Here is a 14,883-nt window from a genome sequence, read left to right as displayed (position 1 = left end):
GGCCCCAAAAATACAATACCCCAGGCGGAAATACTACATATCGTGCTAGAATACATGCATAAGCTGCATTCGGCTAGGACACACATATTTACGGATGGATCGTCATCCCCGCAAAGCTCTTCATCTGGTATGTACGTGCCACTTACTGGTGAAATGTTTGCATTTCGTCTGGAGCGACCAACGTCATCTACAGCGGCTGAGCTGTATGCCCTTAAAGTAAAGAAGCAATTGTTTACATGCTGCGCCATGACCCGCATCAGTGGAGCACCTTTACAGACTCCTAGGCTGCTCTGCAAGTTTTCTCAAGGAGGAGCAGGTATCTTCCCCCCCCCCGTTCATACCGCAGCCTATGGTGTCTCCTACCTTGACCACCTCGCTTGCATTGCTGGATACAGTATAAAATGGCAATGGATACCTGGCCGTAGTGGTATTATTGGAAATCAAAAAGCCGATAAAGGGGGCCGTATGGGCCTTAACCACAGAAAATACCGTAAAGTGCTCTCTACAAAAACAGAGGTATCTGCCATGCCGCATCGCTTTGCAGTGACTGAAAGAAACCGGCTATGGTGTAACCAACCGAATGACCAACTTTGTTTGCACACGATTGACCCGGAGTTAAAATGAAGACTTCTCTCGTAGCCTAGAAATATTATACCATCGCCCACGACTGAAGTCGGCTTACACCAACAGTTACCTTTTTCGCCTCGGACTGACAACCAACCCGTGCTGCGACAACAGTTCTTCTGTAATAACCATTGGACATTTTATTAGAATGTGTGGCCAACTTGGCACCAAGATCCCGTTTTTTTTTAGGATATTCAACGCCTAGAACAAGGGCCGGTAACTCTGAAGACTATCCTAGGACAATAGACTTGCCCCTCAAAGCAGCATCAGACTCTAAAACGTTTGTTTTCCTATTTGCAGGACAATGGTCACATTTTAAAATTGCGACTTCTGTGACACAATCTGAAAAATAGTCCGTCAAGCAAATCAAGAGACGCCAGTCGTTTTTTTTTTTTTTTTTTTTTTTCTCGTTCTTTCTTTCTGCCCATTTCTTTCTAGGGCCTTTTTCTCCTACATCCCCGATCCCTAGCACAGAAGCATGTAGGCGACTGCAAACGCCGGCAAAACTCTCTGCTTTTTCAATAAAGAGCCTTCTCTCTCTAAGCATTGTTTAGTGACTTCAATTTTAGGTTATTCCTATCCTTCCCAGTTTTTGAAAAATTACGGAGGATGCTTAGAACTTTCTAATGTGAAGACAAAAAACTTTCTCGACCATCTGTGGATTGGCTGTTGACCTGCTGTTGAACACCCTGTTGAACTTTGCGGCCGCGCCATGCAGTCACCACTTCACCAGCCTCCTGGACAGCCCCTTCCGAAGGTCATTCCGTTCGCTAGCCATCGCAAAGTCGTCTGTTGATCATCGGTCTAACTCTGTTGAACATTGCGGCCACGCCACCATTTGACTCCCCCCTGGGCAGCGCTCTCCGAAGCTCGTTTTACTCGCTCGAATTATCTAGGAGCCTCATACTGATCTGGCGTTGAACTTTGCAGCCGCGCCCATCACCGATTTACGAGCATTCTGGACAGCACCCTCCAGGCCTCGTTCCGCTCGCTCGCCATCGGCAAAACCCTCTTGTTCACCCAGGCGGCACCTTTACCTCTCAAAGCGGCCTACCCTCATTCGGCGCTGCTGTTTCCGTCTGTCGGCACGCGCTGCGTCGCCTTTTTTCATGGCCCTTCTCCGACTCTCCACCGGCTCGAGCTCACTCTTACCAAGTCTTCAACTTCTAACAGCGAAGCTGTTGAGCAAATCGTTTGTGTATTGTGTCCGCAGTTAAAAATGCCAAGAAAATGTCGAGCGCTCGTGCACGCGTGCTTCGAGCGCACGTTCGTCAAGCCAAGCATGCCCACTTCGGTAGATTTGGCCGAGATGGCCTCCTTCTGTGCGTATGTGCGGACCGTCCCATTTGGTCGTAACTTTCTTCAGCTTAGACACGAATTATCCGCTCATAACTGAGTAGTCTGCTCCAGTGTCTATAAGGGAGACTACATCAAAGCTGTCGATGGACACCTTGACGTCGGACGCCGCCTTCCTCGAGTTCCGGGTGCGTCGGGGCGCCGCATCTCGGCTTGTGTGTGTTGACGGTCGGGCACTGGGCGTCGTCGTTGTCGTCTTTTCAGCGGCAGTCTCGGTCATGTCGGGTACGAGTCGCGCCTTGTAGCTGTCGTCATGTTCGGAAGTCTCGTCAGGTTTAGGTGGGGTCGTCGGGATGAGGGCATGTCGTAAATCACAGTCTTCGGCGCGTCCTTGCGTCGTTGGTGGGTTTCCGGTTTTTCGCCGTAGAGCAACTTCACCTCCAGAAGTTGCTGCATTTAGTTTCCCCCACGTGAGCTGGGGGACCTTCCACGTGCGAAGTCAGCATTACTACGGCGGTTAGGTGACTGGTATGGGTAGGGCGACGGCGGACGGTTGAAACGGGTTGGTCCACGGCTGGTGTTGGACAGGTATTCTTCGATCTCAGATGGGCGCTTACCGGGTAGGGGGCGTGGTGCGTCAACGGAGAACCCTCGCAAACCGAGCCTCTTGTAGGGGCAGCGACGGTAGATGTGGTCGGCTTCACCGCAGTGGTCGCACATCGGGCGATTATCGGCGGTTTGCCATACGTCCGTCTTCCTCGGCGTCTGGTTTTGGAATGCAGGGGGTCGGGCGGGCGACAGGGTACGGCGGTACGGCGGTACTTCTTGACGACGGGTTGGAGCAGGGCGGGGTCGACGAACAGCAGCGGGGTAGGTCATAGCTTGTGGCTCGCGAGGTGCTTCGGATGGCGTTGAAGTGCCCAGTAACTGTTGGACCTCTTTTCGGTAGACGTCAGTCAGGGAAGCGACTTGAAATTGCGGCGTCGTTGGAAAAATTTTCCGAAGCTCCTCCCTGACGATCGCGCGGATTGTCTCGCGTAGTGTGTCGGCGCTAATAGCCCCGCTCCCGATCGTCTCCGCCACGGTGTCGGAACAAAATGTTTTTCGTACCGGTTTCTGTTTCGTTCCATAAATAAAAGTTCCGTTCCGTTTCAGCTCCGGAACGAAAAAAATAATGGTTCGTAACGGTTCATAACGGTTCGGGCTGGCGCGAAAAAAAAATTTAGATTTGTGAAATTGTTGAAAAGATTGAGAATTATCAAATTTCGTTTAAAAAGGTGAAGTCATGCCTAATGTTATCGAAAATATAATTTCTGAGGAACTCATACAGTTGTGATGTTATTGATAAAAGCTTAAAATGGCCTGTCTCTTGGAACACTGTAAAACTCCTCTCTTTAATCTTAAAAAATATTGTATGAGAATAGGTAGCAATGGATTAACATCAGTACCTTCAGCAACCCCCCCCCCCCCCCGATATATATCCAGACGAAGGCATAGCAGCACGAAAATTGGTGAATATTAACGGCGTACATCCGCATTGGAAGCGTATTTTTCGAAAAACTTTAGAGATAATACTGCCCTGCCCGAAACTGTTGCTTCCTCTGCTTTTGAAATGTTTTCCGCTGCACTCTCGCAGCACTTGCGTACAAGTGCAACATGAGTTGTAGCTGTTTGCATTGAGTGAGGCTGTAATCTGCTGTTCGCACTGGTATCGGTGTATGTTCACACCAAAGGTTGTATTTTTCTTCATTGTTTTTATGTCTTGTTTTAGAATATTAGTGTTTATTATACATGTATCACACCCCCTAAACAATGGGGCTAATGTAGGTATTTTATTAAACTAACCAAATAAAAAAATGGCCGCGTATCTGCTCCTTTCGTTGCAAATGCCGTCAAAAGACGATAGTCTTTATCGGCTTTTGCGAAGTAAATGCCTCCCTTCGCTTTCCCGCTCACCTCTCATGTTGTTCCTCTTGTGTCGCGCTCCTCCCAAGGTAAAGATGCCAAAGGTTTGCTTAAATCATTTTAAATTTCCCGCGTTCCACTGCTCCAAACCGGGTGTCTCGATGCGAACGGTGCCGTACGGCTAAGACGCGCGTTAATCGAGACACCCTACTTCAATGCTTATAGAACCGCGTTTCCCTACTCCACGTGCGTTGCAAGCAGAACGTGGAACCTATCTAGTGGAACCTTGCGTAACTGTTGCCGGTTGATTTCTTAAAATGGCGCCAGAAGCTATAGTGGCGCGGGCGACAGCAGGCGACGGCGGAGTGAATTCTTTTTGTGCAGTTGATGAAGTATTAATTTCACAAAAGTCAAGCATGTTTGATTTTTTTATAAAGGAACACTGCAAATATCACTTCTGTATTGGTTTGTTGTCTCATATTTGCGCAATGTCTTGTTATTCTTCAACAATGTTGACAAGTATGAACATTACACCGGACATACACGGGTAGATTTAGCTGTGACTATATAATACTATTGCGCAGGCATTGTTTTGCTTTGGCCGGGAGGCTAAATTGAGTCACAGACAGACAGACGGACGGACAGACAGACAGACATGCAGACAGACCAAAATTTCTGGGTTTAAGTAGCCCAAGAAAGACTATCGTCTTTAATAAAAAAGTAAGGCCGTGACGTCTGCATCGCAGCCAGATGACCGCGGCAATCACGTGTGGAGCTCAGCACTGCGCCTATCGGAACGAACGGAGAGAGTAAGTAAGCCTTCCGAAGGAGAGTGGGTGCGAGAAAGACGAAAGACGATGTTATGCCAGAGAATCAACGCAATTTCCCACCTCGCTGAATGAAAATTGAAATAATTCCTGAAATACCTGAAATTGCCTCTCAAACCGAAAACCGAAACGAAATTTTTTCGGTTTCGCTCCGGAACGAAATAATTTTGTTACGTTTTCGTTTTCGTTCCAGCCAAAAAATATAGTTTTTTTTTTTTTGTTTTCGTTTCTGGTTTAAGTTTCGTCTCCGCAGCTAGCATGGTCTCCGCAGCTAGCGCATTGATGGGAAGGTCGTACTGTCTCGTACGAAGTTCCAGCGTCCATAAGGGCGACTCCAACAAAGCGTTCGATGGACACCTTGACATCGGAGCCTCCTTCCTCAAGTTCCGGGTGCGTCGGGGCCGCCGACGCAGAACTCGGAGCTTCGGAGGTGCTAAAGACGTTCGTCTGGTATACTGCTCACCAGATCATCTAAGTGGAATAAAGACGTGAAACAACAACAACAACCAGATCAACTAGATGAACAATGCACTTCTATTTCGCAGGACATGGGCAGGGAGGGGGGGATCCTCCGCGAGCAGAGTGCAGACGGCCTTATAGAGTAGAGTAGAGCGACTGAACGCTTCTTCGAAGCATCATCATATGACACAGGCAGCCTGAAGAATATAGAACAAATTGAAATCAGACGGCCTTATTAGATATCACTCTTCCAAGGACACATTTTATCGCTTGTGAACTGCCTACCCTGTATTCTTCGTAAAATTTGTCAGCCGAGTAATCAACCGTTCGTCGATGTCGAAAAACAAAAGGAAAATGAACGCGCAGCTTGTGTATCTGACTACTAAGCGTTCATTCCTTCATTTCGCTCCGCATTTGTACACAACAATAGTTAAATTAAAACGTAATGTAGCGAATCATTTAATGAAAATTGGTTTTTCAGATGCCCTACTTTAGAATAAATGATACAGACACATCGGCATAAAGTCGAATATGTTGCGCAATGGCTCGGCAAGTGACAAGAACCACGGTAGATGATGAAATGATTTTATGGGTGGCAATGGGAACACAAGCGCAGGGTTACACGCTAGTCTCCGTTTTTTTTTCTTCCAAAAGACCTGCATAAATCTGTCCAAAACTGCCCACTTTCTTCGTGTGTGTGATGACAAGAAAAAGAAGTCAGCAGAAAGAGAGCAGCATCCCGAAAAAGAAGAAGCCATCAAACGCGGTACCCTGTAGTAAAATCAGATGTTTTCCCGGTTGACGTACCAGTTTCAGTTTCTCTCCCTTGCAAAAATCAAGTCATTCCGCAGGTGGATTCCCTGAAGTATCTTGGAATTACATACGCTTCTCCTCTTGATTGGCATACACGTGTTAATGCGTCAGCCACTAAAGCGGAGAGGGCATTTGGTCGCATGAAAAGGCTATGTGGGAAACGAGCAGGAATGCGCCGGGACACACTTTTGCTGTTGTACAGATCCTACGTCCGCCCAATCATGAAGTTTGGCTGCGTCTTGTTGTGCAGTTGCCGTATTTACAAGCTGCGGCCGTTTTACCTGTTGGAGAGGCGCATACTTCGCTTTTTCCCTTGGCCTCCCCCGGTTCGTCTGGAACCGGGTTTTGTACTTAGAGGCACCCATCCCTGAACTCAGGGTCCGATTTCTCTTGCTGACGGTTCAAACTTACCTCCACATGTACGAAGCCCCCTCTGGAGCTGCCAAGCCTGTATTTATTTGTGCTCCCGGTCTATTTTTTTACATCTCTGTGGCGGAAACGTATTTCCCTCAAAGTGAAATTCGTTCAAGCATGCTTTGATTGTGTGTCTGTTAATATATATGAAGTTATTCCAGTACCCACTATTGAGCGAGAAACTGAGTTTTTCTTTCAAAACCCCTTCTCTTTGGCTACAAAACTTCTCCCACGCTGTCTATTAACCACTATTTTAAATGGGTATTTATCCAAGTATCCTGCTTCTTCTGCGAATTATATTGATGCATCTAAAATGGCGAGAGAGCTGGAGTTGTTATTTTTTCACAATCTCTAGATTGGAGTCATTCGAATTCGCTACGAATACCAGACTACACACCCATTTTTATGGAAGAATTTTAGCAATAGCTCTCGCTCTATGTAAAGTGCCACAGCATGTATCATAAATCATCATATTATCTGATTCGATGTCAGTTATATCGGCACTAACTTCCTCTTCCGACTCTCCCTTGTTCCGCACATTATTGCTTTTTTGTTCCAATACACGTGAAGGCTCGGGTCCCTGGTCATACAGACATCAGGGGAAATGAGCAAGCGGACCATTTAGCTAATCTCGCAGTCACAGCTACCGTTCAATTCGGCATACCTAATCTGGCTCTTTTTGCATCTTTAAAATTAAAACGATGTTTGCATTTAGACGCCACTCGTTCAGATGAACTCCTATCATTTGAAGAGTATCAACATTTAAAGTTCGGACGGAATGTTCATTTTTGTGGTACTCGGCAATGCGAATTGACCTTCACAGAGCTGCGCTGCAGGATTCCAAGGCTAAATTTATATCTGTTTAGAACAGGGCTTTCCCCTACGGAGGTATGTTTGCGGTGCCAGGTCCCTGAAACAATCAAACTTTTATCTCGCCCGTCGCCCCTTTTCAGCAGCTAGACAACTGCTTTTGAAGGACATTATTCAGCGTTTGGAGTTGACTTTATCGGTTCCACTTATATTATCTATTGACGCAACAAATGTGGGTTATGCAAAAAGTGATACATATATATATATATATATATATATATATATATATATATATATATATATATATATATATAATTTTATTCAAGCTTTTCTTTCTGCTTCAGGTCGCTTGAATTGCTGAAGGGTACTAGTTAATGGGTAATGCGGGTTTTAATCATAACGAAGTTTCATTTTACGGTCTCTGTCTTTCAGGTAATAAATTAGTATTTTGACGACCTCACAAATTTCAACGAGTTAGCCCTGGCAAATCCCCCTTGTGAGTAAGTTCCAGACATTGAGGGCACTATCATCATCATCATTCGTACCACTGATGTTTGGTTGATCTCCCATTTGGTGCCATTGATATATACGAACAGTATCATCATCATCGAAAGCGCATTACCACGTCGCCTTATCCCGCCACCTTGAAGAATGGAATTCCATCATCGAGGAAGCATCACCAATGGGCAACTCGAGGGCAACCCGAGGGTTCTTCAACGTCGAGGCTTGCAGCGAGAAGCTGGGCTGCGTCATGGTGAAGCGGCTGCGCGCCCACATGGGGCCCCAGGCAGTGGATAATTTCCGGGCGCTCTGCACGGTGGAGACGGGGTGTGCCTCCAAGGGATCCACTTTCCACCGAGTCATCCCGAACTTCATGTGCCAGGGTGTGCATTTCAGGTACCCCACCGGTATCAGTGGCCCGGAATCCTGTCCATAGCGAATGGCGGCGGCGTGAAGCTGGGCCACGTCGTGATGAAGCTGCGCGCTGACGTGGTGCCCAGCTGGGTCATCCCGAATTGCATCAGCCGGGGCGTGGACGTCACGAACCCCAACGGTATCTCAGGCACGCCCATCTTCAGCAACAAGTTTGAGGACAAGAACTCCCAGCTGGAGCAGAGGAGCCCGGGAGTCCTTCCATAGCCAATGGCGGCGGCGGGAAGCAGGAACGCGTCGTGGTGGAGCTGCGCGCCGACATGGTACCCAGCCGGTTCATCCAGAACATGATGTTCCAGGCCGTGGACTTCGCGAACCCCAACGGTATCAGAGGAACGTCCATCTTCGGCGACAAGTTCAAGGACGAGAACTTCCAGCTGGAGCAGAGGGGCCCAGAAATCCTGTCCATGGCGAATTGCGGCAGCGACAACCTGGGCCGCGTCGTCATGGAGCTGCGTGCCGACGTGGTGCCCAGACGGGTCATCCCGAACTTCATGTGCCAGGGCGTGTACTTCACGAACCCCAACGGTATCGCAGGCACGTCCATCTTCGGCAACAAGTTCTAGGACGAGAATTCCAGCTTGAGCAGAAGGGCCCGGGAATCATGTCACTGGCGAACGGCGGCGGCGAGAAGCTGGGCCGCGTCGTGATAGAGCTGCGCGCCAACGTGGTGCCCAGCCGTGTCATCCTGAACTTCATGTGTCAGGGCGTGGACTTCACGAATCCCAATGGCATTGGAGACACGTCCATCTTGGGCAACAATTTGAAGGACGAGAGCTCCCACTAGAGCACAGGGGCCCGGAAATCCTGTCCACGGCGAACAGCGGCGCCAACATGAATGGGTAGCTGTTCTTCCTGTGCAAGGCCCGGATCAGCTGGCTAGACAGAAAGCACGTGGTGTCCCGCAGCGTCGTCGCAGATATGGACATCGTGAAGATCAAGGCCTACGGCTATCAATCCGGCGAGATGTCCAAGACGGTCGTCCTCGGCGACTGTGGACGGCTGTGGGAAGAGCGCCGCGCAAGAACTGGGCGCCTCTTTATTGTATTGTTTTAACTTTCCCTGTGTTTAAATTCCCTGTTGACTGTTGTTTCGACATTTTGTTTTCGTTTCCTGTTTCGCTGGGAATCTTGTTTTCTTTTTTTTTGTATGTTAGTATTTTGAGGTTACATCAATGTTTATATCGTTAATAAAGAAACTCCAGATTGCATGGAAAATTTACTAGAAGATTGATTAATAAAAATGAGTGTCTTTCCACTCTGTGAAGAAGGATGTCCTGCGAAGCTGGACGCAGTCCACAAAGTGCACGAAACAAAACACGCTTGTTTGTAACTTGCGATTGAGCGCACTTACTAGCCAATAAGCTGAATGAAGCTTGGAAGGACCCGAGCTTCATTCTAGCGGTCAAAGATGGAGCCGTCTGTTTCCCTGTCACGTTGTAGGCAGCTTACTGTTTGTGTGACACACCAACCGAACTATCTCGATCACTGAGGATACTGGACAGGTTGCAGCGGGCCGTTTGACTTCCACCTTTAAATCTCCCGGCAGCACAACGGACATGTCATCAGTAAGGGCACAACATCTATAGCTGCGCGTGTACTCCCCCCCCCCCCCCTCTCTCTTCCATTCCCAACCCGTCCACACATAAACCGTGTGCGCATGCTTACAGGTGAAATACACCATCGAAACTGTCGCTCTGAAAGCCCTTTAAGCTGAACAAGTAATATTGGCTGACGCTGGTTTTCCCAGCGATCAAGTTGCTGTTCATCCGGAAGGGACTCGCAACTACTCTACGTGCTGGAACTTGAGGCGGCTACGGCGGTGGCAGCGGCTTTCCGTTGTTTTTGCGCCCATTCGCGCTTCTGTTCGAGCCGGCACGCTTCTTTAATTCCCGTTATTCTTCCCACAAGCGAACGACACGCGTCCGTCGCATGTCTGGAAGGCCTCGAGCTTTGTTCTAGCGGACAAATATGTGGCTTTCCGTTACTTCCCCCATTATAAACATCCTGCTGTCTAACACACCAACTCAGACCCAAACCACTCGATTACGGAGGACAGCTGACAGGGCGCACTGAGCCATGAGACTTCCACGTTTGAATCTCGGTTGCGATATGCCATCGTTTGCGACATGAAGCCCAGCTGTGTGCACGCCCACCTCCCTCCACCCCCAACCGGTGCTTGCATAAACTGGCAACCGGTGAGTAGCGCAACTTAGGCGTGAAATGCACCTGCGAAAATATCGCTGGGAAAGCCTTTCAGGCTGAACACGCCGGAATTCCAACCGGGTAAGTTCCTCTTCCACCTAGAGGAATTCGCTGCTATCCGACGAGGTGGAATTTGAGGCAGCAACGGTGGCGGCGCCGATTTTCGGTAATTTTAACGCCCATTCGCGCTTCTGGTGCTTCTCCGCAATCATCTGATGAAGGCGCTTACGCAACGTTTGAAAGAGGCATCGTTCTGTAATTACACGCTGAAATGACTTTCGTAGGCGCAGCGCATGTCTGTAACAGAAGTGTCTCAGTTGTAGCCAACAGCGCGTTCACTCGACGAGCTGTTTGGTCTCAGGGTTGCGTGCTCGCATAGCGTTCCGGCGGCCCTTGGTTCGGATGCCACCCAGGGCCAAATTTACCCCATTTTCGTTTCAACTCAATTAGTTACTTCGTTTAAATGTGGCGCCGTTCCGAGGATTCATCTACCCGTTTCTCGTTCTTTCAGCAGTCGCTCATTTTGTATACGATCCGTCAGCTATATTGTGCAAACGAGGTCCGGTGTTCGACCGACATAGCGAGACTAAATATTCCGCGTTAAAACGAGTTGTTACCGCTTGCTCAAGTAGGCCGACATTCACTCCGTAACATGACTATTGGTAAGGGTGCTCCGTAATTTATAAACGAACGCTTTGAGGGTAAACTTCATCGAAAGTTTTTGAATAATTCCGAGGACATATACGTACTTCTTATGAGGTGTGAGTGCGAAATCAAGTATGTCCGATTGAACGCCGCTGACCGCGCCTTCGAGTTTTGCACAGCGAACAATGAGTTTTGCTGCGGGCTATGTTTTCCGGTCTTGCGATGAAGTTTAGTGAAGGTTATTGTTTAGAGTTCTTCTATGTTCGCGTGTTGGCCGTTGACCAGAATCCTTTGGACGATATTGCTGCCCGGCAGAGTTGCCTCTACTGCGGAGCAGAGGAGTCTGCGCTCGCTGAGGGCAGTTGCGCCTCTGGGTGAGGTAAGCGAAATGTGTGCGTGATGCAATCTGTGCTTCCCATCTGGCTTTGCGTATTTGCAGGCTCTGCCTAGCAGCGCAGTTCTTGTATTGTTTTATCAACGCGAATCACGTGCAGTGGAACTGGATTTATGAGCCATTTCGCTGCTTAATTTCGTTTTTTTTTTTGCTTAATCGCATGTTCTCTCAATAATATTTCTCAATTTGTTGTACATTATTTATTAGGGCGAAAGCCTTATATGCCTCATAAGTCAAAAAATCTGGCGTTTTTGACCGTCCACAGCGGGTGCTCCCAAAGATCATCGCGGAGTGCAGTTCGTAAAGACATCACGTGATGGCACTCATGAGGAGAACAGATGCACCACAGCCTCAAAGAACGTTGCTCCTCGCGAAGTAGTGGCTGAAGTCAACTTGACTGCGTTTATATATAAATACTAAAAAAATTATGCGGCGCACTTAAGTCTGCTTACGTGCTATGAAGGGAAAAGCGTGGCGATACTTATTAACAACTTGTTTTCCGCAACATCGCTTTTGCATATCTTTCTTGGCTTTCGTATCTCCGTCTTACAGCACGAATTACGTCAGCAAGCAGCCTGGCACACGCCACAGATTTCCTAGAAGCAGGGTTTTGCGATGCTAATGTGCTCCTGTTCTACTCACGTGCCATCACGTTTAGGCGTCGCGCAGCGCGCACTGTTCTGCAACTTTTACGTTTCCGATGTTTATTTAGCTTTGTGAATTTTGTGAAGCGTGCACATTAAACTCACAAAGCTACCGATTCCTGGCCAATCCCCTGCATGGGTAGGTGCCACGAAGAAAGGAACCACAAAAACAACTTTTTTTGTTCTGCCGCTTGCAGCGTACGGAGGTGAGCTTTTTGACAGCGTCAGCAGTGGTCGGGTTGGCGGCATTTTCGCAGTTTGGTTTCATGCAAGTGTTGAACTCTCTACGGTATTTTGTTGGCTAAAGTGTTTATTTACACTTTACGAAGGTGGCCATTTGCTTGACCGGGCGCCACCAACGACGAAGACAGTTTTTCACACAAAGGGGCATTTAACGCCTTCGCCTTAATAAATATAAATAACGAAGAAATTCCTCCGGACACTTTAGTCTGCTTACGTACCGCCAGGGGAACCCCTGATGCTTTCGCATTCGATCCACGTAAGCAGACGTAAGCGCCCCGGGGAATTTTTTTATTATTATTATTGTTGACGTAAAAGTACCGTATTTACCCGATTCTAACGCGCCCCCGATTCTAACGCGCACCCGATTTTCCTGGCAAAAAAAAAAAACCGAAAAAACTTGCACGTCCAATTGTAACGCGCACGGAACTTTGTGACCGAGACAAACGAATGCGAGAGAAACGGGCGATTTATTTCCCGAAGTAATCTCACTCATTTCACTCCTCGTCGCTCTCCGCTGACCACAACATCTCGGCCTCGGTGCCTACAAGCGCGTTCGCGATGCCACACTTCTGAACGAACGTTCAACCATGGTCGATGGGATCGTGGCCCACGCCCCGCACGCCCATCCCGAGAGCTTCTCCAGAGGTGCACGCTTCAGCCGACCGCTCGTTTTGAACGCGTGGTAGCCGCTGCTGCAATTGCTGTTATCAAGCGCGCAAGGGAAACGATTTGACGATTTGTGTGAACGCCGATAGAAAAGCCTAGGCGCCTAGGCTTGCTGCGCCCGAAAAATCGTTGCTAAAAGCTTTGGCGCCATCTTGAGATGGTGATGGCGATGGGTGGGACGAAATTTCCGCTGTTTCGGCAGTTTCGGTTTTGTATCCGATTCTAACTGGCATGCGATTTTTCGGCCTATTTTTTCGGAAAAAAAGTGCGCGTTAGAATCGGGTAAATACGGTAATTGTATTGACAAAATGCCCTCATAATTTGTAGGTTAATGGCTGTCGTAATCAGCGCAACAGCAGAGGCTTTTTTTTTAATATTCCCCTGCTCTTCCGCCATTCCGCCGACAATGAATGACGATTCTGAACATACGTTTGAATGAAAATTTCGTTCTGCGCTGTAGCATCACACAATGCAAGCGGGGCGTTCTGCATTGCGCAGTGCCACGTTGCAGACCGCATTTTTGAGTCCTTTTGTATGGTTGTCGCTGTCGTACGCCTCGGCTTTGTTGATGGCATGGATTGGTCAATTGAGTGCATTGTGGCGAAGTTGAACCACGCGATCGCCTGAGGCTATGTTCAGACTACCGACGCAAAAGCCATATGTAATCAACGGACGTAAAAAAACGGCGTGTCACGCAGTTCGGTTGGCTAAGACGTGAAATGACGTCGTTCTGTAAAGTTATTACGACAGTTGTGGCAGGAGTCTGAACCCGGCTATAGAGTGTACGCATTCAATTAATGTTTTTTTTTTGTTTTTGTTTTTTGAAATAACGACAGAAAGCCCTTTTTATGCATATCTCTCTTTGACTCACATGGCTCCTTCAGTTTCTGTGGAAATGAAAGGGCGCATCAAAATAAAAACGGGAACGTACAATGAAAGGGCATGGGTCCTGCTTGTCTTCCATCCGTTACTTTTTGATGTCCTCTTCTATCCTTTTAGCAAAACCAGGTCGCCCAAAAGCATGCTTTATGTGTCTGTTTTAACTTCTTGGTTATCGTAGTTTACCCGATACATTGCGGTGATCGCTTTTCCTACTTCTTAACATGCACTTAAAGTATTCAAAAAAGGCAGCCCCATCCTGGCCGGCAAAGGTACCCGACTTTTCCCCTTCAGTCTCGCTATGCAACCTGTTGTGTTGTGTCCTGATAAAACTGGCACAGCCTCGCCAGGAATCGGTGCGCCAGCGGGGCTTGCTTCAAGCAAAGCGCGCGCGCACACACTTGATCGCCGCACCTGATCGACCGCTTGCAGCGTCTGGTCGGCGAGCGCCAGGTAGACGAAGTTCAGCAGCTGGCCCGGCGGCGGCGACGGGTGCTGGTAGAGGGCCGCCGCCGTGCTTTCAACCGCAGTCATGCCGACTCCAAGGGCACGGCCAGCGGCTTCGGCGACGACGGAGGCCCGCTCCGCTCGGCCGAGGGTGTTGTGCGGCGCGCGCTAGGCGCGTCGGTGCAGAGGTGCGTGCCGCCGCATCGCCGTTCAAGATGCGCCCTCGAGCAGGCCCGATGTCACGACGGCGAGCGGACGACCAAGCAGTATCCGATCCCGGGAGTCTCAGTTCCGCGCATGCTACCCAGTGTTCCTCCCCGTGGCCGCGTGCCTCCGGCCGCTGTGACGACGGCCGAGTTCCTATAAAAAGACCCCAGCGCTGGAATGCCTGGGCGCTCTCCCTCCAGACTCTTTGCTCGGAGCGCGCGTCGCCGAGGCGAACAAGTGGGACTGCCACCGAGAAGACGCATCGTAAACACCCTCGCAGCGTCACGCCAGCGCCTCGCGTTTCATTTCCCGCGCCCATCTGCTCGCGATTACAATGCTCATCGAGGCCCCTAGCAACGTGACGATGCGCGAGCGGATGTGCCAGCGTGCAGGGAGGGCATGCTGGTACGAAACGCACTGGGAAAGAGAAGTGTATGTCACAGACACTTTAAACCGCAAACTTAATTGCGCAG

General features: G+C 49.0%; 1 protein-coding gene across 3 annotated transcripts in view; it reads right to left on the bottom strand.

Annotated features, from left to right (window-relative positions):
* The window catches only part of LOC144152907 (zinc finger CCHC domain-containing protein 24-like), a 349,875-nt gene extending 335,256 nt beyond the window's left edge, over positions 1-14,619 (bottom strand). For 2 of the 3 annotated variants that reach the window (XM_077684461.1, XM_077684480.1), the window contains exon 1: positions 14,171-14,619. In XM_077684461.1, coding sequence (XP_077540587.1) covers positions 14,171-14,290 — 120 coding nt within the window. In that variant the 5' untranslated portion in view covers positions 14,291-14,619. The remainder of the gene's footprint in view (positions 1-14,170) is intronic. The other variant, XM_077684470.1, reaches the window with a different exon arrangement.
* Between the last annotated feature and the right edge of the window lie 264 nt (positions 14,620-14,883).

Source organism: Haemaphysalis longicornis, unplaced genomic scaffold (assembly GCF_048455015.1).
Source record: "Haemaphysalis longicornis isolate Haplotype H1 unplaced genomic scaffold, Haemaphysalis longicornis Haplotype H1 scaffold_1, whole genome shotgun sequence".
NCBI classification, from domain to species: domain Eukaryota; kingdom Metazoa; phylum Arthropoda; class Arachnida; order Ixodida; family Ixodidae; genus Haemaphysalis; species Haemaphysalis longicornis.
The sequence above is the reverse complement of the archived record's forward strand: the minus strand, read 5'-3'. Positions and strand labels throughout refer to the sequence as shown.